At 33.0% G+C, this 27587-nt stretch overlaps 2 protein-coding genes across 2 annotated transcripts in view; both read right to left on the reverse strand.

The window, feature by feature from the left end:
• The window catches only part of LOC132735510 (heat shock 70 kDa protein 12A-like), an 88055-nt gene that overhangs the window by 58140 nt on the left and 2328 nt on the right, over window positions 1-27587 (reverse strand). The gene's annotated exons all lie outside the window — the stretch shown is intronic.
• Window positions 17750-27286, reverse strand: LOC132735513 (heat shock 70 kDa protein 12A-like). The gene is made up of 6 exons (XM_060722471.1): window positions 27145-27286; window positions 26688-26839; window positions 25809-26033; window positions 23686-23842; window positions 21268-21402; window positions 17750-18786 (listed from the first exon to the last, which is right to left on the reverse strand). Exons 1-6 carry the CDS (start codon window positions 27284-27286, stop codon window positions 17855-17857), a joined length of 1743 nt encoding a protein of 580 aa, XP_060578454.1. The 3' UTR covers window positions 17750-17854.

The following is a 27587-nucleotide window of genomic DNA, read 5'->3' on the forward strand; positions in this document are numbered from 1 at the left end:
TTTAATGGTTATACTAGCAAATTGTACATTTTTTCGCACTTAACGTACATTTTTATTGAGTTGATATATATCGTTTATTTGTTTATAAGTATAAAGTACAAATGCAGAAAGACATAAGCAGTATATTATATTGTTGAAAACTAAACAACTTGTTTGATATGTAATATGAATCTTGCTTTTAGTTGGTTTGTAAAATATAACAAACAAGTACATTTAGTTATAAATACATGTGATTTTTATTTGATAAAGATATAAAGCCTGCTTGTGATGCGTAAAGACGTGTATTCTAGCACGATAATTGAAAAGAAGGTCCGAAAGTAAATAAACAATTAGGATCACTATTGAAGATCAGGTTTTAGACATGTGACGTACAATTAAAATGCGATACTCTGAAAATACGAGGCGCAATTTAGCTTGATATCAGGTACGACAACATCAATTTGTTGATTACGACACGTTACAATTGAAATAATATATCAGTGTTGGTGATAAATTATTTTTTAAAACACACTTTTCAATTAACCACATTACACTTTACAGCAAAAAATATCTTAAGAGTATATACTTAGACAAATCTTTGAGTATATAGTTAGACAACTGTTTACTGTCCTGAAGACTAAACTTGTTTACATGTATATCTTAGACTCAGTATATCTATTACAAAGGTACTCAACAACCGCAGTATTTACACTTTTAACGACGAATGTCTTTGTTCACTGTTTCTTCATGATTACACGCATAACTGGTTCATTTGTATTTATAAAAAGGTAAATCCTATACATGATCGATAACGTTTTACAAAAACCGTAAATAAAGATAAGATATATATCAGCTCCTTCTTCTATTTACCCAACAAGTCTTTGATAGACAGGTAAATCTAGAGGCCTTAATATGTTAATATACATGATTCTTTTTCCGTATGATTTGCATTCTGTTTTGTATTTTATGTTTTTTTTTTATTTTACATGTATATATTTTAAGTTATGAAATATGATTAAGATATCTACAAAAGAGAATCAAATAACTTTTTTCATTCAAGTCTCAGAAAGATTTCCACGTAAAAATAAAATCGGTTAGTATCTTTATTTTTGATTTTCAATCAAGTTGTATTTATGCGTTGGACTTAAACAAATTGCTTGTTCACTTGAACACATAGCAATATCGAAATGGTTATATGCTAAACATTAAGTACAGAAATTAGTTTTACAAATAACTCTTTATCAAGGAGTTTGCTGTTTATTTCTGAATCATATATTATTTATTCTTAATTACCCGCATATGCTTCGGAGATGCTGCACCCGAGAAATTCAAATGTAAAACGATTTTATCTGTCTCTACATCTGTAAGTCTATGAACAGGCTCCTTTGAATTAAGCTTGAAACATTGTAATTTTGCGGTTTCAGGCGTCCATTAAGGATTGTGAGTAAATGTTAAAATTATTTTAATTTTAGTTATTAATTTTGCTTACACTTACTTTAAAATATTTTTGTGGACAATATTAAAGATATCAGGAATACGTTGAAATTCAGTTTTTCCGGGAGCAGAAGTCTACACAAACTGCTTACATTTCAGTTGTTTTTGTTGTTTTTTTTCAATTGAATATAAAATAAATCTTCTCACTTTTTGTGGAAGATTAAATAACATCAAACCACTAGCTTTCAATACAGAAGTTTTGTTCTACGACTGAACTTTTTTTAAAACTTATCTGTTTCCTATTCCGACGATTTAGAATAGAAAAGGACGGATTTCTTGAAAAAAGTGAAGACCTTACTTCCCTATTCAAAACTATGTTAGTGTACGATTCACCTGAAAACTTTAAACTTCTTTATTCTTTCTTTTTGTTAGTTTACTTGGAAACTTGTTAACTTATGGCTTAAGGAACAAAATCAACAAATATGTGTACTTCTTCTTTCCTCGTCTCTTTTTCTTTTTTCTTTGTATTACATTAAGTCTTTAGTTAATCACGTTTTTACCGATCGATCATGAGTATAGATTTTAACGGCATACAGTTCATTAAAAGACAATGTGTCTTTTAGCCAAATGTTGAATGCTTCTAAAGAGTAAAAGTAACTGAAATTTCTTGTAGTTCGACAAAAAATGCACTGATAGATGCTTTTTTACGAGGGTTGTCCCAAAAGTCGTGCTAAATCTTATAGACGGTTCATTTTTAACAACAATAAACATATATAATAATTCACACATACAACCTATAGGTTTATCATGTTTAATCACAACACATTATTCACAAATATCTACTCTAATTACTTATTTTTTTCAATATTCACAACATCGGTTTTTGAGTTCCTGGCGCACGTCAAATAATGTGCAGTTTGTTATGAATAGGCTTAAATAAAGTTTGTATATTTCAAATAAATTATCTGATGATGTGTCTACACAATATTACACTGACTTCCTCTGCTGCTATATTGACATCATCGTAGAATATTTTAATTACATAACTTAAGAAACGAACGAGATACGGAAAATTGACAATATCTCATAGAAATAAAGGAAATTTTAAATGGCGACATTCGAAGAAGTGTTGGGGCAGCAAACAGCTGTCAGGTAATTCGTGAATGTTTTGGGATGACACCAGTCCTGTTAAGATTTTGCAACAGAACAGTTAAGCAAAATTGACGTTTGACGTGCGCCGCTATTCAAATAGTTGCCATGGTTTTGGCATATTTGGCATATGGCATATTTGTGTTGTTTGTTGATATTCTTCAATGTAAAATTGTAACAATGTTTCGATTATATGGGTTTATCACATATTAGAATATCAAATTCCTACCTATTTTGTCTAGCCTTCACAGAATATTGGACTACCCTCGTATATACGGATATTTTATACATTATTCTTATAATAACTTTTGATGCTTATCCTAGGAAATTGTACAATTTTTTTTTCACCACACAAAGTTCATCTTTTTGAGATAATATGTATTGTTTATAAATATAAAGTACAAATGCAGAAAGAAATAAGCAGCATATTATTTTGTTGAAATCTGAACAAGTTGTCTAATATGTAATATAAATCTTACTTTTAGTTGGTTTGTTAATACAATAAACAATTACATTTAATTATAAATACGTGAGATGTTTTATTCGACAATCATGAAAGGCCTACTTGTGATGCTTTATGATATGTATTTAGCAAGATAATTGAATATATATACTATTTTTTAAAACACACTATTCAATTTACTATATCAAACTTTACGAGGAATAAGATATCTTAGCATATATACTTAGACAACTGTATAATGGACCTTTTCAGTGTTTACAGTTTTATGTAAATTGGCTAACTTGTTATCCAATTGCTACACTGAGATAATACATTGTCACTGGTTGACCTGGTTTGCACAAAAGAACACGTGGTTATGTTTGTGATACTGTTTGTGAGCAGTTGACCTAGCAATGAATGGAAAAGGTGTGGCAAAATGTTCCGCTACGAAAAACCGGAAGATCCATGTACATAAAGAACTTTTTACTGACCCGAAGACTTAACTTGTTTATATCTCAGATTCAGTGTATCTATTACAAAGGTATTCAACCACCGCAGTGTTTTCAACGTCAGCGAGGAATGTCTTTGTTCATAGTTATTAACTGATTATACGCATTATTGGTTCATTTATATTAATAATTAGTAAATCATATACCTGATCGGTACAAAAACCGTAATTAGATATATAGATCAACTCCTTCTTCTTTGTACCCAGCAAGTCTTTGACAGAAAAGACAGGTATTTAATTTAACTAGTGGCCGCAAATTGTTGGCATATATGTTTCTGTTCCTTTATTATGGATATTTCAAATGACATGACATCTTACTTTATAATTTCAACAATCAACACGTGCATTTTTCTATAAATCAGAATTGTTTCTTACTTATAAATGTATTAACAATTATCAAATAGTGCTACATTTTTAACAGATGGTTTATATTCCAAGAAACATGAAGTAAAACTTTAATATCAACCTTTTTAACAGTTCTCTTTAAGAAAAAGTATAACATTAGCATGACCCTAATTTATTTTTTGATTAGTATCTAATAATTTGGAACATTTACAGTAACTGATATATACCCCTAAGTGAATATCTACCGAAATTATTTGGCAATTCAGACGGTGCTTTCTTCTGTCATTTTCCATGTTTAAACAAATAGCGGAACTGCTTGTTTATATTTCAGTCCGACTTTTATGAATGTATGTTTGTTAACATCGAAATTTTCAGCAATTTCTTATTTTATGAATAATCAATGTAAGCCTGATTTAGGCCCGTTGATTTTTCGTTATTATCATAATACCGTATTTTTATCGGCGTAATGGAATACGTCTGCATATATTACTATGCTCATGAATTTTGAACCGGCAATATGTTAATATGTATTTTAATGTTATTTCAAATATGTTCATGTGGCTTTTCATTTAAGCTATATATTTGCTTTATATGTTTGTTAGAACTTTTATTGTTTTTGCTATATTGTTAAATATTGTTTTAGACTGATCACATGACCTAGTCTTAAGCCGGCATTTTTATTAGATGGAACGCTTTTCGTGGCGTCCCAAAATTTATAAATTGGGTCTGGCATCTTCTTCTCAACTGTAAAAAACTTGAGAAGAACTCAAAGTTCTGAATAGCTACAAAGATTTCAGCAAAATCTTATCTGACTTATTCATTCAGACTTGAAATAGATTACTATCAAGTGGAAATATGGTTTATTTGAATTTAAAGAAATATCAACGTTAAAAAGATTTTAACGAGCATAAATCTCGATCTAACGGAATACGTAAAAATGGCATCATCAAACGTAAATCTAAAATTACTCTGTCTGTCACCGACATAAATAATTATTATCTTAAAAAATTCTGGTAAACATGCAACGTTTTCACGTCTTACTTCCCTTTCATTATCATCTCTGAATATTTTAGACGCGGAGGCATATAATATAGTTATTCAAACAGAACCTTTATATATACAACAACAACAACAACATTTTATTTTGTAAATAAAGGCCTCCGGCCCAAAATACACAATATAATCAAAACAGAAATACATATTTAGCTGTGTCTACAATATACATTGTTATATATGACATGCTTTCCTATTGATATTAATTATCAACAATTTTCATAATTTCATGAACAAAAAAAGCAATATTCTTTATGTTTTCTTCATTTTTAGTTTTAATCAAATTACAAAAATTATGGAATGTATAATCATGACTGTACCATGGAGATATATAACGTTGTCTTTGTTGAGAAAATCTATTACAAATAAAAAATACATGAAATTCATCTTCGATGAACGAATTGTTATAATTTTGCAAACAGTGTTGGCATATTCGCTCATATCTTGGTAAACCCAAATGTCGTCCAGTTTCTATATATAATTTATGACTAGAACATCTAAATCTCGATGATGATCTTTTTACATAAAATGGTATATCAATAGATAAATATTTTTCAGGATTTAACATAGATTTGAAAAATTTATAGGTGTCACATCGGGGTGAATTCTGAATTTCTTCCATCCAATTTTGTGTTTTACAATCAATAATTCTTTGTTTAAATTGACAAATAAATAGATTGATATCCCCAATTTCTTGACTTAGCCATACAAAGCCAAACCCATAAGTATACAATAAGTTTTTTACTGAAAGAGCCCAATTTTTCTTTCCAACATTATCTTGTCTAGTTAACATCAAATAACAATTTCTAGGATATCTATGTTCTGGCATACAAAGAAGTTTACACCAATATTTGATAATTTTTACATGATGATCAATACATAAAGGCATCCTTCCACATTCTCCCAGTGCAACATTATCATTAACAGAATAATTTACACCTAGAAAATCTTTACAATATTGTATTTGAACTTGTTCAAGAATTTCGGAGATTTCACTTCCATAAATTTCGGCACCATAGGTAAGTATAGGTTTTACCATAGAGTCAAATAATTTAAAATAATCAGAGTGTAAAAACTTTCCAAAATTTCTTTGATATGATTCAATAGCATAAATAGATTTCCTAGCTTGTGCAGCAAGTTTAGTTTTTGCTTTTGTCCAAGATAATTAAGGTGTAAATAAAAGACCCATATATTTGTACATTGGTGTGACATTTACTGAACTGCCGTTGTATAACCATTTTTCATATGATCAGAGCGGTCCACCATTTCTAAATACAATAGTTTCAGTTTTATTCTCATTTATAGACATACCGGTATTATTACAAAAATCTGAAATTGAATTTAATTGAGACTGAAGTTCGATCGCAGTATCGGCGCAATTTGCAACATCATCAGCAAAAAAGAATGCATATAATATCGGGAATTTGATCGGTAATGAATATACCGCGATGTCCCTTATATCGCAGAAAGGGAGATAACTCATTTATATACAGGTTAAACATAATCGTACTTGTTACGTCCCCTTGTCTTGTACCTATGTTACATTTAAATATAGTCTGTAGTTTTGGTAGTACTAACTTGTACACATCCACGTTTTGAGTACATTGATAAAAGAACACGAAATAAATTCCCCCTAACGCCACATCTGTTTATAGTTTTGAATAAATTAAAATGTTTTAGTCCATCAAATGCTTTTTTAAAAATCTACATAAAGAACATAAAATCGTCCGCCCGGTTTACTAATATATTTCTGTACCATACTTTTTAATATAAAAATATTATCAATTGTAGAGTAACCAGCTCGAAATCCGGCTTGGGATTCATCTATTTTATCAAATTTCTCAGTCCAATCAGCGAAAACATCGTAGAGCTGCGTATTTAAGCTGCTTAGTTGTTTCACATTCTCGGTCCCACCAGGGTTGATTATTATTCACACTATTTCACGGTAAATATCTAACGCGCATATTTGCTGATGATTTTTTATAAATATTAATGATATGATTAACTGCATTGTTAACACTAAGATCTATTTCATTAAGTAAATTCTCTCGTATAGAATTATACTCCGCGGTAAATAATTGTAAGAAATCCGCCATATACCTATCATTCCATCTATATTTGTCGACATGTACTTCATTAAAGGTTTCATTTTTCTTATTATAGCTTACAAATGGTTGCCCTCGCTCTAAAGTCAATCTTGCACAAATTGGTAAATGATCTGATTCGTGACGCTCTTCAACGTTAAAATAACTTATATGAGAAAAAATATCAGACAGGACAATGTGATAGTCAACAACACTTGCTCCATTGTAAGTTAAACAAGTAAAATTACCGGCAACATCATTGAACAAACGACCATTTAAAATATGGATACTATGAATACAACATAATTCTACAAGAGATCTCCCAAATAAATTATATCTCTCAATATCTTTGTTATTTCTAGAAATTTCGAAATAGTCTGAATCATAATTAACTTCTGTATTAAATATAACATCTAAATTGTCATGTGGAATATAATCTAACAAATCCTACCTAAGTATAGATATACATTGGATACATATCATTTAATATTTCAATATTACTTTGAATGGTTTTAATTCCATTTTTTTCGGACTTTTTGTCATAAATATTTGACCCTTCAGGAGAAACATAAACAATGTATAAAATAATATCTTGCATGGATCTATACAAAGCAGTTTTAATATATAAAACTATACAATCGTTAAAGTCAGTGCATATACGTGAAATAAAATTGTTTTTTATCAGGTGCGATTTAATATACATTGAAACACCACCACTGTTACGTAAAGAGCCAGAAGATTTTAAACGTATGTTATCAAAACACGTATAACCATACAAAATATTTGCAAATTCATTTTCGACATCATTCCAAGTTTCTATTAAACCAATAATGTCAAACCTTTGTAAATTAAGATATTGTAGTCATGTACATGTTTCTTTAAACCACAAATATTCCATGTGACAATGTTTATATTTACACAAGGGCCTTGGCCTGTTTCCTAGTCTCCGCCTAAAACCTCACTTTCGATTCCTCCTTCGTGTCCTGATTGGTCGCCATCGCTAACAAATGTATCATGTGACCCTGTTTCCCGCCTAAAATTTCGATCACGTGGTCCTGTAACACGTTCGCCTCTCACTCGTGTAGATCCGATTCTGGAAATCTGATTGGTTAGATCGTCATATTTGTAAACACTATCGTCAACAATAAGTTTATCATAGCGTAGTGACGCGTATTGTCCACTATTTCTAGCCTGTACTAGTTTTTGACCTAGTTCACGCCTTTGTAACTGAATACGTTCTGTGAAATCTTCCCTTACTGAAAACGGAGAACCTCTATTCAAAACTTGTCTCGCTTTTTGGATAATATTTTCGCGATCCTTAAAGTTGGCGAATTTAGTTATAATCGGGCATGTTTCTGTAAACCTACACGATGGGCTCTTTCGATATGCACATTTTCCATTTCTGGTAGACCCAAGTCATTTTTGATAAATTCCCGAACCTTTACCTCGGTGTCCTCCCATTCTTCACCTAGTTTGCCATGGAATCTAAGATTATTTCGACGGGATTGTCCTTCTAAATTGTCAACTTTTATAAATAGCTTCTGCATTTGTTTTTTCATATCTTGATTTTCTTGTCTAAGTGCCTGATTTTCTGATTTTAAAGCATTTACAGCAGAAGTTATATCGTCAATTTTTGAATTAATGGCCGCTAAATCAGTCCGCATTTCATTTTTCATATCTCGAAGAAAAGATAATACCTCACTATCCTGCCCTGCCGTTGCTCTTGTTGTTCGCTTTGCATTTTCCTGGGATGTTGTCGGAATTGTTACCGATCCTTGGGAGAGCTCGTCACTTCAGCAAAAGAAAGTGTACGCTGTTTCTGTGACCTTGGTGGCCCGGGGTTAGTTTCCACATCCCCACCCAGTAAAGTTAACACAGCGAGAATAGCTACTAGTCGTAAACAAACACTTACACTCCGTTAGCTTATACTCACTGTACATAATCTAGTTCGGCACTTACGTGGCATCAAAAATAATCCAATCCTTATTCTATAAGCAACAACGTCTATTCCCATACTTAGTTTTTATTGACAATTATTATTCAGCGAGAAAAACACGTGCAGCCATTACAAGGGACACAACTCAATCGTACAGCGGCTTATAGTATTCAAAGTTATACTCAGCACGTCTTAAGACCTCATATCGATAACACTTCTGACCACGACAGGCATTTCCTAAAAGTTACCTTTCTTTATAAAGGTATCGATTTCATCGATTTACCAAGTATATTTCGTGATAAACGTGTCACTGATTCAGTTCCTTTATACTTCAAAAAATAGATAAATACAGAATCCCTAAAGAAAGCCCAACACGGCAAAATTGAAAATGTTGCAGGCTCGGTTAACTCTGAGATACCAATTATTTGCTATATATTAAAGAAACCTGTTGGAAATATCATATTTAATTACAACAAAGTGGTCTTTGACTTAGATATTCAGTCTAATACTCCAACAACTTGAGAATGCAATACTTCTAAATTCTGTTAATCAGATTTTGGCCATATTATCACTGGTAATTTTGATATTATTGCAGACAATAGAATTCGTAAATTATTCTTAAAAGAACCTTGATACAGAATTTCTTCAGAAATTGATTTTAATGCTTGCCGTAGTCAGATTGCCGAAACAATTGAGGATTTTTAAGTAAATGGTGTCGCCGTGAACATGCTGATAGTAATGCTCTAGGTTCTTGGAAACGTAACATTTTCAAAATTATTGATTCTAAACTAAACTAAAACTTCCTAATATGTATTGGATTCTTAAATTACAAATTAAAAAACCTTACAAAGCCAAATTCATTGCTAATTCTACATCGAGCACAACAAGTAAGACGTCTTGTTTGAATGCCATTAAAACACATGTAATAAAGTGTACGACAATACAGGCAAACATCTATTTTGGTCCATTAAAAATTCCGGTGAAATTCTCAATAAATTGAAAATTAAGAACTATCAAGCTTCAATTGTCAGTACATACGATTATTCTACCCTAAATACTACACTGCCACATAATTTAATTAATGATAAACTAATTTCCTTTATTCAGAAAACCTTTGCACGGACAATAGTTACCTTTCTTGCATATTACTCTTAAAAAGCCTTGTTTACAAACTTTATTGTAAAACAGTATACTATGTGGACCTATGACGAAGTTCGTAGAGCACTCTTTTTTCTTTTAGACAATATTCATGTCAGGTATGGTAATACCCTATTCAAACAAATCATAGGAATTCATAAGGTTACTAATTGTGCACCACTGATCGCCGATTTATTTTTTATATTGCTATGAAAAAGATTTTATGATGAGTCTCTCTAGATCTGAAAATACACAACAATATGTTATATCAGCATTAAATAACACTTCCTGATATCTTGATGACATTTTTAATTTAGATAATTCTTAATTTAATCAAATGGTGTCTAATATTTATTCTACTGAGCTACAACTTAATAAAACGAATTTTTGAAATTTAACTACATCAATTTTGGATCTTCATATCACTATCAATTACAATTATATTTACACGAAAATCTTTGATATAAGACATGACTTTGATTTTGGTATAGTAAATTATCCACATTCGGATGGAGACGTACCGCATGCAACATCTTACGGGGTTTATATATCTCAGTTAATTAGATTCGCTAGAGCTTGTAGCAACGTAAAGGATTTTAACAAGCGAAGTATTTTCATTACCGGTAAACTTCTCAAACAGGGCTACCGCTATTATAAATCACATAATTATTTTACAAAATTTTACAATCCTAACATTGACTTAATTTCAAAATTCAAAAGTGATCTAAATCACTTCTGCGACAAGGGATTAGCCAGTCTGATTTTTACCGGGATGTTGGTTACAAACTTCGTAAGATCTTGGGTCATTGTAATTTTTCTGTTGTCTCTACTAAAATTATTAAACGTTTTATTAAAAGGGGTTATGACCCTACAATTTAAGACATACCGCATGCTTAGTGTTCAACCCATTTACAGTTGGACGCTACGTTTTCCTCTTTTGATTACATCTGACGGACCAAGTGGGAAACTCTATGATATACAGTTCTTAAAGCCCTTTGGGACTGAATTGCCCTTATGTTCGTCTTCTGTCTTGCCTCGTCGGGCCCTTGTAGACGATCTTCTTGTTGCTCTGTCTTCCTTTAAGATATTGAGTACTTTTGTCATGATCATTGGATATGTTGTGTATGTTTCTTTCTACATGAGCATTTCGACGTTTTACTTATTTCACCGTTTGTAACCATGACAACTGTTAGACGTTCACTTGGCGAGGATTCATTTAATTTACACTGTCGTTTATAGGAAAATGGTGGGACTAAGAGTATGGTTTGGTGCACCATTAACCGTTTTAAAGTCCCAGCAGTATTTATGCTGCTGACCGTTCTAAGACAGCGCCCCTCTGTGTTCCTCAGATGTATGTCTTTGTTGTTTCGTACTGTTTTGGTGACACTTTTGTGTGCCTTGATGTTTTCTCGTTTACGGCAAGTATCTTTCCCTTTGCCCCTAGTTTTTATTTCCTTTATTAACCCCCCCCCCTTCTTCGGGTCTTCCGTCCCTTTCCCCTGAGCTCTTTGACTTATGGTCCTGTTATTCAATCATGTATTTGTTTTGTTTGAGTTCCTTATAAGTTACTAATTATTTCTTCTTATGTATGATTTTAGTGATTAACCTGCCCATTCTCTGCCTTGTGCCCTGACCTGTTTTGGGTCCTCCTGGGCTCCTTGCCACTGCCTATTGTTGCTGGATCGTGTGGTTTTGCGTTCATTGAACGAACGCCGCATTTCTTGTTGATCTTGTTTATCATATTTTAGTCTTTTTTCATTTTTAACATGCTAGGTATGGGAGCTCAAATATGACAGTTATGCTTTGGGAAGTAACAAAAATGCCTATTATCAAAGGTATTCAGTTGAGAAAAGGATAAATAAATCAATCAACTAATAATATATTAACTAATAAGTAGGTCCATTTATAAACAACATAATCTTGATTATCTTGATAATCTTGATTATGTCTAATTAGTTGACATCATACATCGTTTAAGTTATTTGAAAATATTTGTAAGCATTGCACTGACACTATAAATTTGATACTGCATATATTTACATTAAACTTCAAATACACGTGATTTATCTCTTGCGTCTTGATGGTTTCATAGTACTTAAAAAAACGCTTGAGTGGTTTTATTTTGATTTGGTGTGCTTCGGGTGGAATGTTGGATTGTTGTATGCAACTTTTATATTAATTGAAAACACTTAAAGATAATTGACAACACTCGGAATTAAATTTTAAGACACATTTCAAGTGCAGTGTCAAAGATTATTTTTCTTATTACATATTTGTTGTGAAATTTGACATTGACAAACAGTTCAATAACATTCGTAAAACATTCAAATTCAACAACCGTATGGAAGACCTTTTAAGCTATCAAATGAAGAAGAGTGGATTTATAATTTATATTTTTTTGGTCTTACATCGTTAATTCCGTCAAAAATGTGCTTCCGTAGTTTAGTCAAAAGAATACTTAAATAAACAGTCAATTCTTATAAGCCTGCTAATTATCATTCTTCGTTGCATGATTCAATCACAACTTTCTTTTTCGGATTTTTTTTTATTTAAGAATTGTTTTGGTTTGTTTTTAACTGAATGATAATCAATTAGAAATAAGAAAACAGTTGTGAGTGAAAATCTTTTAAATAAACATACACGTGTGAAATATTGTAATGACAGACTTTTGTATTCATTAACTTTATTGTATAGAATACATATGCATGATACGATACAGAAATTAAGTCGTTGATGAATAGGTAACAATTTGGCTGTCTGCCAGTTTGTTTCGTATCTTCAGAGGAAAATTATTCATTATGGCAATGCTAATGTTTATTATATGTTGATACTTTTCTTGAACACATCTCTTCAGGAAATTTGGAGCTCCAAAATATTTTAGCCGCCTATTCCTCTGTTTGCAGTTATTTTGTCATAAATACTTCAGGGGTTTCTTAAATCAGTTTCCGGTCATATCACATATTAACTTGTATTTTGTGTCTTTTGTGTGACGTTTTCCTAATACGCAACTCATGTTTTCACTCTATTTTAGACACGCGGACCTAGGATAAAAATCCATTACTTGTATATGAAATCTCGTCCTTGTTGGTGTAGACAAGAAGCCATTTTTGATATATATCAAATCACATAACCTACATATATTTTATTTTCAATTTATTCAATTACATTTATTAAAAAGTTTATTTACTTAAGTAAACAATCTTTAATGTAATTAAGATGTTTTTCACAGTAACGGCTATAGAATATCATATTCTATAGAAATTATGGAAACTATTTGTATTATTGTAAAAGCGAGCTACTATAGGCGAGTCGATGAAAATTTACATTTTTTTCTTTAAACCATCCTTAGTTTGTATACATTTAATTTTGTGTTATATAATATGTGTGTAGATTCAGAGGCTGGCAAAATATAATTTCATTCAACTCATTTTATTAATTAATATTCTCTATTAAATGTATTGTAAAATTATTATGTAACGAAATCACTTCTTTTCAGTCACATGTGATAGCTCTTAAACAACGCTTTACGCTTTGGTAAACAACAACTGTAACAGTTACTGCCAATGTGTCCCTCAGAGTACACAAGGGGATGGGACAACAACATACACATGGATTAACGTGTCTTGCCCTACTGGTTTGCTGTTCAATAACGGCACTCAGTATTGCGACTGGCCGGACAACGTATCATGCAGTTAATAAAAAATCATTCGGACTCTAAAAATTATTGCTTCAAATATACACCTTTTCTCATAATATAATTTGATGCATACATTAAGCAGTAACCTCTCTTATTTGTATTAATCAATCTGAAACAAGAGCTGTATCAGTAAACTTTTTGCATGTAGTGTTACTTTTTTTACTTTTGTTGTCCTTTCGTTTATTAAGATCCTTTCTTTTGTTAAAATCCTGTTATTTATCAAGATCCTGCATATTGACTTAGTACGCCAATTTACATTTTGGCATGCTGACGTCGTAAGACGTTGTTTCCTATAAACAACTGTACCCGATAAAGACGTTTTGGCCGAAACGTCGTGTTGTTTTTAATAAACAATATATTTTTGAATTGATAACGAGAAAGTTGACATCTATATTTTCATGAACATAACGTTGTCCTGTGCATTGTTTCATTGATGTTTCTTCTTTCTATGATAGTTATATACCAATGTCGACAAGGTCTTTATAGTAATTATAAGAATTTATCACATACAAATCGCTTATTTGCCGACTCTTACGGCCGTGCATATATTTTGACGTGACGTCACTTGCGTTATAAAAACATTGTAAAACGCGATAAATGTTCGCCTTACACTATAGGCGCGTCAATGAAAAATAATTATTTTGCAATTTAAACAGTCTTTATTTAGGGAATGATATTGTGATAAAAAGAAAATTATATTCGTTTAGGTTCATTACTGAATTTATTGAACTCATTCATTAAATAATATTTTCCTAGCAAAAGGCTTGCACGAAATAATTTTATTCAACTCGTTCTTTCAATTCAATGTTGAACCTACAGTATCGCATGGAATAATTTTATTCAACTCATTAAATAAATTCAATATTGAACTTACACTCAATAATATACTCTATTCATGCAGCTTGCACGCATTCAATGACTGACAGTGGGATGCTTTAAGATTCGCGTTCGAGGACACTTGCCCCAAGTAAATATCAATGTATTTGCACAAATAATGTCATATATATATATACATCGGTGAGGAACAATTTTTTGTTGTTGTTGTTTTGTTGTTAAATTTTATTACCATTGTAAAGGTCATATGGTGACTTTCAAGCTACATACTGGTGAAGGAAGACCTCAGGTGTCTCTCAGTGCATTATTATATGTACGAACGAGCACCAGAGTAGAACCACCGACGTTTCGTTATCTTGCTGGATAGCTTTCTCACATGAAATGATCCGTAAACCCTGGCGAGGAGTGGCATAAAGGTTTTATAATATCAATTAAATCTTTATATTTCTGTACAACATAAAAATATATAGACATACTTGTATAACGTTTCAATTCGTATTTGTTTATTGAAAGAAACAATGAATTTTAAGTAAAAATAAAATGGTATTTATAAGTTTATTCTTACATTGTTTCTCTCAGAAATAATCTTTGCTATCTATTATACATAATATATTATTGTAAATAAATCAAAAAGACTACAGAGTCCATTTCCATAGTGATTTTTCATAGCATAAGGTTCAATTCTAACTTGCTTCACAGTATTCCGTTGCGTTCATTGAATGCCACCTTTCCGTGTTGATCTTGTTTACCATATTCCATACTCTATCAAATAGATAGGGCAGTCAATCGATTATTCAGCATAAACAATGAACTCTTACACGTCATATGACGTCAACAAACCAAATGACGTCAGGAAAATTACTTCTACGCTATATGTATTCGATATATTTTTTATAAATTATCTTTTTTAATTAGCATCTTAGAATGGAAACAAATGTATTAATTGTTCGGCCTTCGTGATTATATTCTTATGTATTTGAAACTACAACAATGTACTTAGAATTGATATCTGTTTTCTGAAAAACTAAATACAGTCTCATCAGTCTTGCCAGCATATCTATGAGCTATCTTTCTCAATTTAATTTCAAAATCTCAGAACATATCTATGTAATCATACATGTGATTCTCTTTGAGATTTGCTTTACTCCTTGGACCTTTAAGAATATTATATGACATCTTTTATCATGTATATTATCCTTTAAGTATATGCACTGAATTAACCTTATTTAAAAATACGACACAGCAAATCCGTAGACATACCAATATGATCTAGAATAATGTTGTTAAAGCAATGCAACTACACAATTGTATAACATATATTGTTTTCAATTGTATGTAAAGAGGTAATTTTACCTTAATTTCACATGTACTTGGTACTTTTAATAATAACCATATGTTTCAAAACGAATTAAGAATAACACGGTACCCACCTATTATCTCTGACAAAAAATTCTGGAAATTATGCGGTAATGGTCATCTCTTTGGGCCTGCGGCCTCCAGGCCATTATCTACATCTTCGGGCCATTATCGTATAGCAGTCCATGTTTGTACCTCTAAATCATGATCAAAAAGACATCATTTGACCTTATCACTCATCATAAATTGTACAGCCAAATGATGAACCAACTTGTATCATGTTAGTTAGCGTTTTACATACTCATTGAAGGAAAAGACCGAAATACATATACTAGGTATTTTGTTCAAACTTTATTCAGTAGATAGTACATGTATATACACAATAGAGAAATCGAGCACTTAACAGTTATAAATCCGAAAAAAAAAAAATTTGTAACTTTTGTTTTCAAAACAAATCTAATATTTTAAAAATGAAAGTTTGAAAAAGAAAGCTCACAAGGCATCAGAATGTACCTCTTAGATTTAAAGCAATAAAATACTTCCAACATACATGTATCTATTTTATGTGAAATTCAATTTTCAAATTTTAGTAAACACAAGGAAACTTTAAGTTAGTGTTGTTTAAATTATTACGTATATAACTATTTAGTGAATATGTTTATAATATACACTTTTAGATGAAATATGTAGACATATTGATGAAATAAAACACGTATTTTAGTTTTCTGTTGTTTTTCACTGCAGTGCAGCATATTTTCCTTATTTTCACTGGTGTCATGCCCGGTTCTTTTTCTTTAAAGCCCATACCTGTGTGGGTAATCTTTCAAAATTGTATTGTAAAAAATATAAGACCAATGTATATAATAAACAGAAAATTCTTTTTCTTTTCTATAAATACAGGCTTTGCTTTCATTTTATTTATAGAAAAAAACTTAAACATCCTTTATACATTATGGAAAAAGCTTGATACATGTCAAATATATTTTATTGCTAACATTCACAAACCCTTTCCTGCGCATATTGACTTTAAAACAATTTACATTCAATGCATTTTCTAAAATCAATGCAAATTGAATCACATGTTCAAAGATGGACTAAATGGTCAAATTTAAAAGTATATATTGGTACATTTTGTTTTAAATAAAATACCCAATCTTCTGGTTTGAACTAAATTTTTGATTAGAATTACAGTGTTTTGGGGCAATTTTCTTATCTTACCCGGTATCTTTGAATTAATAAACTACAAATGTCCCAAAACCATAAAGCAAAGTTGGGGAACTTTTAAAGTCCATCAAAAAAAGTGTCCGTTTTAAAGCTGCATGTCTCCAGATGAGTCAAAATATTTCAAATAAAATCAAAACTTGAGAAAATAAAGTACTACAATTTTAGGAAATCGTAAAATGGTTAAGATTCAAGTAATATTGTGCATGTTATGTGCGGTTAATGACTGATTTTTTTAGTATTTACAACTTATTTCTACTGCGTTACAGTAACTAGTAAACGGCAGTAAGGGCTATTTTTATGCATAATTTGATCACTTTTTTTTGGTAATTTTACATGGCCCCTTGTAAAGGTTTTTGCCCATTTGATAATTTGGGGGGGTTTTTAAAAATGGCTTTCCTTTTGGGTTATTTACAAATTATAACATTCAAATACATTTTCAAAATATTCATGAAAATTAGCTTGAATCTGGAGGCGTGCTGCTTTAAGACGTCTTCATCATTATCAAGAAGTCGTTGTCACTTCTTGTTTTTGATATATCTCTTAATCATGTGACAGAGAAAAGAAAAAAAATAATATTAAAAAAAACACAGACCTGCTCATCATCATCCTACAATAAACATCTACTTGAAAATATTTATCTTTAAAGCAAACGCTAACAAGCCAATGATTTCATAAATCAACCAAGAAAATCAACTGTTCTTTTTGTAACTTCGCCAGTTGCTTTGTCAACAACTTTTACTTCAATCTCTGTGCCTCCAAAAAGAAATGTTGTTCCAAACTTTCTTGCTTTGCCTAACGACGTGTCAGGAATAGGAACAGTGAACTTGCCAATCCTACTGCATTCTGGATCAGTAACAAAAACTGGATTTGGGTTTGAAGAAGCATATATCTCTTTGCCTATTTTTGTTTGTGTGTCATAGATAGGGGAAGATGTAGCCTCTTTTTGTTCTTCACCAAGTTTAACAGACTGATTTATTCTAGCATGAACTCTGAAAATATCATAGCATCTCATCTCACCATTTTCGTCAAGTTTTGAATTTGTTTTTGGATGTTTGCATTTGTCAGTGGTACGATGAGTGGATGTTTCGCCGTAAGTATATTTACAAACTCTCTCGGCAATAGTTGTCGGGTTGTGACCAAATATAACCGCTCCTTTTAAAACAGCCAAACCTGCCTCTTCTGGAATGATAATCTTCATGTCTGGAAAGTGATCTTGAATATGTTCCTGCAGCATTGGAGACTCAGAAAAGCCACCAACCATAACAATTGCCGAGCAACGGGTGACTGTTGGTTCTTCCAGAAGTGTTTCCACGTGATCGAGAATACTCCGAAGTGGAATAACGAAGAAACTTTTCATTACATCAGCGTCCATCCTAATTTTGTCTCCAGTTAGGACCAAGTTTTCTCTATACCTTGATTTTGCGATACATTCTTTCATAGGTCTATCACATGTTTCGTTTGCTATATCAACAAGTGTAATTGGAATTCTCATAGTGATTTTTGCATTCTTACTTGGCGCTATGTCTCTCTTTTTTATTTCAAAATCTCGGAACATATCTATGTAATCTTCCATGTGATCTTCCTTGAATTTTGCTATGCCTCTTGGACCTTTTAGTGAAGGAAAAATAATGATTTGTCAGCATAATATTAATAATATATATTGCTATCATATCTAATGCAACTCTGCACTAAATGTACCGTGTTTACAGATATGACCCGACAGTTCCGTATATCAAATATGACCCAGAATAACTTTGTTAAATTTATCTAATTACATTATTGCTGTACATACAATTTAAAGGCACATTTTAACTTAGAAACGAAAAAACATTCTTCTTCATATAAAGCAAACATGAGTTTTTAAACGTTTAAATAATGAGTAAGAGCACGTAAACTGCTTACCACCTGAAGAAAGTAGTGTCGAAAGAGAACTTATATGTCATAAAATTAGCAAAATGTAAACAAAGTAGTATTTTGACTTTCATACAAAATATTAAACCACTTAAGCTGCTTTTATTGACAAACAAGAACCGATTGAACTTGGTGATGCTCCTCAAGAAGGTTTTGGACAAAGGAAAATATAAAAAAAATGACCAAAGGGCAAAAACTCCAAAAATTAGGCAAGACAGGGTTATGGTTTTATGCACTGAACTTCTTCTATTCAATGAGATCTATCTGTTTATAAATGTTCGTGATAATATCTCTTATAGTTTCAGAGTTATGTCAAGGATAAAATTCAAAGTGTAAAAATGAACAAAGGGCAATAACTTTTAAATAAGGCAGGGAAGAGTTATGGATCTTTAGCACTGCATTTAACCCAATGAGATCTATCTACCTACAAAGTTTTATGTTGATATCTTTTATAATTTTTCGAGTAATGTTCCGGACAAAGTTAAAAGTGTCAAAATGAACAAAGGGCAATAGCTCCAAAATTAGACAAGACAGAGTTATGTTTTTTAAAAATTTAAAAATGCACTGCTACTCAGGGAGATCTATTTACCTACAAAGTTTCATGTTGATATCTCTTATACTTTAAGAGTAATATCCCGGATAAAGTTCAGTGTAAAAATAAACAAAGGCAATAATTCAAGTATTACGCAAGGCGATTAACAGTTCAGTTCATGTGCACTGCACGCCTACTCAATGAGATCTATCTACCTACAAAGTTTCATGTTGATACCTCTTATAGTTTAAGAGTAATGGCCCGACAAAGTTCAAAGTGTGAAAATAAACAAGGGGCAATAATTCAAAAATAAGGTAAGGCAGAGTTACAGTTCTTGTGCACTGCACGCCTACTCAATGAGATCTATCTGCCTACAAAGTTTCATGTTGTTACATCTTGTTGTTTCAAAATTATGTCCCGTACAAGAAAAGCAGAAGGACGGACGGACAAAACGGCGACTATATAGGTCATTATACCTTAATTTCACGTGTATTTGGCACTAATTGATTTGAAAACATGTCTTTTCTACCACAACAGCTCAAAGTGTGATAATTCCAAACTTAGGCGAAGCAGTATTACTGTTCTTTGCACTGCACTTCTACTCAATGAGATTTATCGACCGACTTACGCGCGACATGTCGTCTCAATATGGTGAACATTTCTGTGAAATAGTTGTAAAATCCGACTTCAAATAACAAAGTTATGGGCCAGACGCGATTATGCTGCAAGGTCATGCTGTGACTTTGACCTTCATGGTAGCGACCAAAATGTTGCGCGCGACGCATCGTCTCAACATGGTGATCATTTCTTTGAAATAGTTGTAAAATCCGTCTTCAAATAACAAAGTTATGGGCCTGACACGATTTCGCTGCAAGGTGATGCTGTGACCTTGACCTTCAAGGTAGCGATTCAAATGTTGCGCGCAACACGTCGTCTCAATATGATGAACATTTCTGTGAAACAATTGTAAAATCCGACCTCTGATAAAAAAAGTTAGCGGCCGGACACGATTTTGCTGCAAGGTCATGATGTGACCTTGACCTTCAATGTAGCTATCCAAATTTGCGCGCGACACGTCGTCTCAATATGGTGATCATTTCTGTGAAAAGGTTGTAAAACCGACTTCAAATAACAAAGTTATGGGCCTGACACGTTTTTCCTGCAAGGTCATGATGTGACCTTGACCTTCAAGGTAGCGACCAAATTGTTGCACGCGACACGTCGTCTCAATATGGTGATCATTTCTGTGAAAAAGTTGTAACATCCGACATCTAATAACAAAGTTATGGGCCGGACACGATTTTGCTGCAAGGTCATACTGTGACCTTGACCTTCAATATAGCTACCCAAATTTGCGCGCGACACGTCGTCTCAATATGGTGATCATTTCTGTGAAAAAGTTAAAAAAACCGACTTCAAATAACAAAGTTATTGGCCAGACACGATTTTGGAACGGACGGACGGACAACCATGCAACTATATGCTCCCCCGAAATTTTTCGGGTAGCATAAAAAGCTGGAACGTCACCATATAACCTATACTGTGTCGGTGTGACGTAAAACCCAATCAAACACACAAACGTTCCAAAGTCATTCAAAATAATTACCACTTGTATCAACACAAATAAACAATTTCACGGTACCTACCAATTATCTCTGACAGAAAGGCTTCGAAAGCTGCATCAACCTTCGTTCCACCCCATGCTCCACCACTTGCCTTGTGAAGTTCTTTCAGATTCCCGTTTCTCAATACTTCATGAACGGTAATGTCTATTGTTCCGCCTTCAATATTTATAAATTGAAAAATATAGAAAATAATATCAACAAGAAAAGACGGCATTCAGTAAACACATCCCCCAATACAGGAACACCGGCAAGGAGCCCAGCAGGACACCAAACAGGACAGAGCGAACGGGCAAAAAACGGAAGGAACGCTACCACAAACCATTCAAAATAGAAAATCATAGAAACCTACAAGGTAACCAAAGATAAAAATTAATTACAAGACCTAGAAAAGGACAAGGTACAGGGAGGAAGGGGCTAGAACGACGGGGTTGGGGGAAATTGAAAAACAAATCTAGAAGAAAGGGGAAATACATGTTTTCAGTGACTTTGTCTTGTTGAGCAACTTTTTTCATATCTGAAATCTTCCTAACAGACTTACTATATTTGTTAATTCTGTTATATTTATAAGCATCTCATTTTATGGCATGAACGTTGTTTAAAAGTGACATTAGGCTAATTTTTTTACTGTCAAGTTGAGTACAATTAGCAATATGTTTCAAACGATTGACTTTTATAATGGAAATTGGCCAATCATTGATAATAAAAAATATTTAGTTTAAAATATAAAAACTATCTATTTTATATATCTAACTGTAACACTCCGTCCGAAATTCATAGAATTGCTCATGAGTCATCTGGATTCTTGATTATTTGTGAATAGTTTCATATAAATTCTATCAAAATTTTGGCAAAATGCAATTTATTTTGATGTTTACCTGTGCTATCATAATTTTTCTTTTGGAGCACAATGCAAAGTGTCATCTTATTTATTCATTTTCGTGAAGAATTTCTATTTATCATGTTCATGCATATACTCGGATCAAATTTTAAACAACATTTGCACAAGAAAGTATATGTATGATATACCGTTGATTTGCACGTGCAATAAATTATTAACAGGTCATTTAAAGACTTTTGGTTTTGTATACTGGTTGTAAACATGGCTGAGTTGCATTCTGATTTGAGAAAGGAGTAAATGGCTTATTGCAAAATTCTTAGGTTATGAGGTAAATGCGCTCAGAAATAAAAACGGATCTAGATTTAGTATGTGGAGGAAGTTAAGGAATGTGTGCCCGTTGGATCCCGCATTTGCTTACTTCTGACCATAAAAGGGAGCGTCTTGAAAATGCAGTCTTACTGCCTACGTTCAAAGATCGAGACTTTAGACGCCTGAGAGAAATTGCGTCATAGGATGAAGCGTTGCTTTATTTTTTTGAGTCCAGCAAAAAAAACAACTCTGTAACAAAATGTGGGTAGGTCAAACCTGATCAACAAGGCACTTATAGTACTGACCTATCTCTTTGCGAATTTTTTGGTTAAATTTATACATCGAATCTTGCCTTAACGGTTGCCGGTTCTAAACTCGTGCATACAAGTGAATAAATAGTATACCCCCCCCCCCCCAAAAAAAAAAAAGTTGCGGAATGGATTCTGAGATACCGTATAAGTGGTTTTTTCTGCGGTGACTTTATTTCTGCGTTTACTGCGGTCAGTTTCGGCACCGCAGAAATAAAAACCGCAGAATATTTCTCTTGCCTGCTACGATATGTCTCCAACATTGTGACCTGTTTCGTCTAAAGTAATAACGACTAACAGATTATAACGGTTAGAGGGTTTGCGAGTTGTATAATATTGCTGACGGCTAAGTATGTAATCTGTGTTTGTAAGGATGTACTTATTGTTAATTATGCTAATTTAAGAATAAAGATATTTCAAACGATTCCAACCCTTATACTGCTAAATAATCGTTGTACACTTTAATTGTCATCTGATTTACGGTTAACGTCTATCAATTTTATTAAATTAAAGATACTACCGGGGTATATTTTTCACACGTCACTTCACGCTGATCAAAGATGTATACCTTTCTATTGTTGCGCATTATACTTGTTTGCAATCAAACAATATAATTGTTTGTAATTACTATACAGTTTTGCGGTGACGACGATAAACAAATGCGAACGTGTACATACAAATATAATAGATAGGGTAATGTGACTTAGACTTTGATAAGACGAGTCGCAGAATTTAAATCACGTTTTGTCCAAAGAATGTACCGCAGAAAAAAAGTCTGCAGAAATAAAAACATGGCGAAACTTGGAAAAACCGCAGAATTTGGAGCCCGCAGAAAAAACCACTTATACGGTAACAGGATAGAACTCTTTACTACTAAAAGATAACTACAACCTTTATTCTTAAATCATTCATAAACATGTTTGAAATAATCCCCTTAGTATATATTTAATCAATATCTATCTATACAATATTATAAAATTTTACCGCCAGCATCCAGTACCAGATATTTCTTCCCTGCTTGAAACTTAGCCAGTGACACTTTGTCCCGCCCAAGACTTTTCTCAACCGGAAGATGTCGGCAAAACAATGAAGCTGCCTCAGGTTCTAGTGCAATAGTTAGTCTCTCCTTCGATATACCAGCCTAAAAATGAACCTCTATTTTTATCAAATACTTAGTATAAACGACTTCTTTACTAGTGTGAAGCAACATATACATTATACTACGATAAAACATATTCTTTGGTGTTCTGTACACAGTGAATTTGCAGTGACCTTTATTTAACAGTAGAAACGAGAACTGACTATCTACACTGTTCTGTATTTGATTATCTTGACGTTTCTGGAAACGAACTAATTAATGAATAGCATATTAACTCTATTTTACGCGTTTGGTGAATTTTACCTATCTTCACCTCTTTTAACTACTTTATACATTTAAATCCTTATGCCCCGGTCACATATTCACGGATAATGCCACGGAAGAGCTACGGTCTAATCGTTCACGGATTACTACGGAAATGTGAAATTCCGTAGTCCGCTACGGTTCCAGTACGGACACACAACGGTATGATTACGGAGTCCGACGGATTTACCACCAAAAGCTCCCGGAGAGACACGGATTGTTACGGACCGACAAGGTTTGATACGGAGCGACACGAATCAGGACGGACGCACTACGGATACACTACAGTCTGCTACGGTATAAGCACGGGTTAGTACGAATAAGTACGGTCTGATACGGAGAAGAACGTATTGATACGGAGAAGAACGAATTGCCACGGATCTATACGGACCTAATACATCCGTCCACAACCTCTTGCTTGCTCATTTTCAAAATGCCTCAAAAGAAAAGAACACCTAGAAAACGAATTGCAGAGTTCAATGATTTTGGCGGAGAGGATTCAGCCTAATCGCGTCCGAACCCTGAGACACATCAGGACCAATTAAAGTGAATTTCTTGAAGGACGTTGGATGCTCAACAAGCTCGGCTATGAGAGCCTCATACTATTCGTAAAAGCCCATCTCTAGTCCACCATCTCGTCTGTCTTCTCTTACCTGATTAGATATGGACTAGTAATCATTAATGAAAATGTTGATCAATACTGCTTCTCTTTTAATTTTAAGATTTGCTGTTCATCTTACAATTACATTAATTATCGTGATGTTTATGTTTTAAAAATATGTAAAAAGCTTGCTAATTAATCTTATTATCACTCAATGGCCAGTGTCCGAAGCTTATGAGACACTTAGTTTTATGTACATATTTACTCCATTTTCACGATTAAACGTTTGTAAAATATGTAACATTAAATGTTATTCTATTTCTTATGAATTGTAGTACGATATTTATATAAATTTACTCCAATGCATGTCATCAAGCAGCTTGACCACTGCCTCCGCATTCTGAGCCATTTCAATATAAAGTTGCAGCCAGTAAATAGCAATTATCATTTTATTAAATGTTCCTGCAAATATATATGTGTGTGTTTTTAACAAGAAGGTAGTATTTATACCCTTGAAAAAAGTACATGATACTTAATTCATCCGTACTAAACAGTGGCGGGCCGTACCCTTCCGTACCGTTTCGTATTGCAACGCAATAAACCGTACAAGACCGTGCTTATCCTTGCCTCTCCGTAGTACAACGTATTACAATCGTGGCTTTCCGTGACAATGACGTATTAATCCGTATTAAAACCGTAGCTTATACGTAGGGTAACCGTACAAATACGTAGTTCTCCGTACCAAACCGTGGAAATCCTTGACAAGTTGGTGGACTACGAATCAGTACGGACTATTACGGTTTTCGTACGGACCAGTACGTATCAGTACGGATTTATACGGTCTAGTAGGGATACGCTACGGTTGATTTTTCCGTAGCAAATTTTTGCGAATGTTCAAAAATTGTCAAGGATCGCTACGGATATACAAGGACTACTACGATTGATTACGGTTACAATACGGAGAGCTACTGACCAGTACGGGTAGCTACGGACGATGCCGGAATTAATCCGTGGCTCTTCCGTGGGCGTATTCCGTGAATATGTGACCGGGGTATTAATCATTTAGAAAATATATAAAAAATATCAAATTAAAAAACTAAATACTTCTTCAGCGGCCTCCCTCATAAACTGCTTGGCGGCATCATTCCAAATTGCTGGAACTGTCAATACCCAATGTATATCACTGCTTCTTATTCCATCATCAGCAATGCGTTTTTGCGACATCTCAAGCAGGTCATCTTTAAGATATTTGATTGACAAAGCAAAAACAGTTTGTGCTTTTAGCTTTTTACCACTTGCATCTTCAATCAGTATATTCCGTTCTATGCCCTAATTAGGAAAAGAAGTTTACTTATTGTTAAAACCTTTTTAGGGAAAATGCATCCTTATATTATTTGTGATGAACGTAATCCATATTATGCATGCAATTGTACTATAAAGTTACTAAGAGGGATTTTTACAAGAACAATATCGACGTTCTGACACACTGTGTAGACCTGGAAATGATGGGCAACAACATCCCCAATTGTGCTTGACGGTCATTAGGCTGATAGCAAGGAAAAAGAGTTAACATGTTGTTATAAAGCGATTGAATGACGCCTACTGTAGTGTTATTAGACATTGATCGGACATTGATGCATCGAATGGGGAAATGGATTAGATTCAGTGATGACTTAGTGACTATTTACGAAGGTTTGTCATAAAATCGCCGTCGTCGTATATTTGCGGAAGCGCTTTGTACCTTATATACAACAAATGTATTGAGTGCCATTTAGTACAAATGTTTATGTACATTTGTATTGGTTTAAGTATCTTATATTTTCTTACTTAACGTTTTGCTTTTAACAATTGTACATACAAAATACAAAAAAAGCAGTTTGATATATTGATTGAACGCCTGTACCACAATGGCAAACTGATGCATTAAATATTCAATATAATGAAAACATTTCAGGGATAAAGTTAACATATAAATGAGCTCACTATTCTACCAAAAAGGCTCATCTTGAAGCGTTTGAAAAAGAACCATTGCTTGTGATGTTTATCTAGAGCCAGCTCCCCATACTTGCTCTCAGCCTCATATCCGAAAGAGTCCAACGTTTTACCGTCCGGGTGAATTAGAGCGCATGTTGGCCCTATGGTAAAAATTAAATATACATATAATGGGAGAGAGAATAAGACAATTTCTTATCCCGGCTGACAATTAAAAGTTATTTTGAATACATAATATCGGACTGTAGAATAGCTCTATTTTATTGAAAGTGACATTATTTCCATCCAAATGTCTGTGGTAAGTGTACAATTAAAAGTCAAAATAACAATTTGTAAGCAGATAATAATAATATTTAAATTTCATAAAATCAACGATGTGACAATAAGATGTTTCATAGAAAAATATCGCTGAACAAAGTTATTCATTTTGTGCTATTTATCATCATACCTTTTTGAAACACAAGGTGGCCACCAGTCCAATTTTTCGCAGATATCTTTGTAGGGTCTCGTTCGAATTCGTGCTTAAAGGAAAACGCCAATCCCGAGTACGTTGTCCCAAAGTCGATAGCCGCAACCAGCAATGAGCTCATCTTTACGTACTTTTATGTAAAAAGAAATACAAATTACTATCCTAAAAATATTGGCAGGATTCGGGCGCTAACTAATGTTAATTACTGTTACATTTTTTCGACTAGACAATGCGGTAGCTAACACTACTGTGACGCCATGAATTTTCTCTAGTCGGACGTTCACCATATGCACATTCTCCCTGGTTCCAAAGATGTGGCTGGCGATTAGCTAAACTAGACATTTGCAGTGCATCGGCTACAACCAAACAATAGTTAACACCCGAACCCTGCCTAAGTAGAAATTCAGGTTGCTAATTGTCCC

The sequence above is a fragment of the Ruditapes philippinarum genome, unplaced genomic scaffold, assembly GCF_026571515.1.
Source record: "Ruditapes philippinarum isolate M1 unplaced genomic scaffold, ASM2657151v2 ctg4906_1_1_1_1, whole genome shotgun sequence".
Taxonomy (NCBI): Eukaryota; Metazoa; Mollusca; class Bivalvia; order Venerida; family Veneridae; genus Ruditapes; species Ruditapes philippinarum.

What these genes read in the sequence shown, in the direction of transcription:
- LOC132735513 (XM_060722471.1), bottom strand. Translation starts at nt 27,286, where the DNA reads ATGAGCTCATTGCTGGTTGCGGCTATCGACTTTGGGACAACGTACTCG. An exon ending in TGAGCCTTTTTGGTAGAATA is followed by an intron (nt 26,034 to 26,687) that starts GTGAGCTCATTT and finishes TTTCCTAATTAG; the next exon opens with GGCATAGAACGGAATATACT. An exon ending in TCTGGTACTGGATGCTGGCG is followed by an intron (nt 21,403 to 23,685) that starts GTAAAATTTTAT and finishes TAAATATTGAAG; the next exon opens with GCGGAACAATAGACATTACC.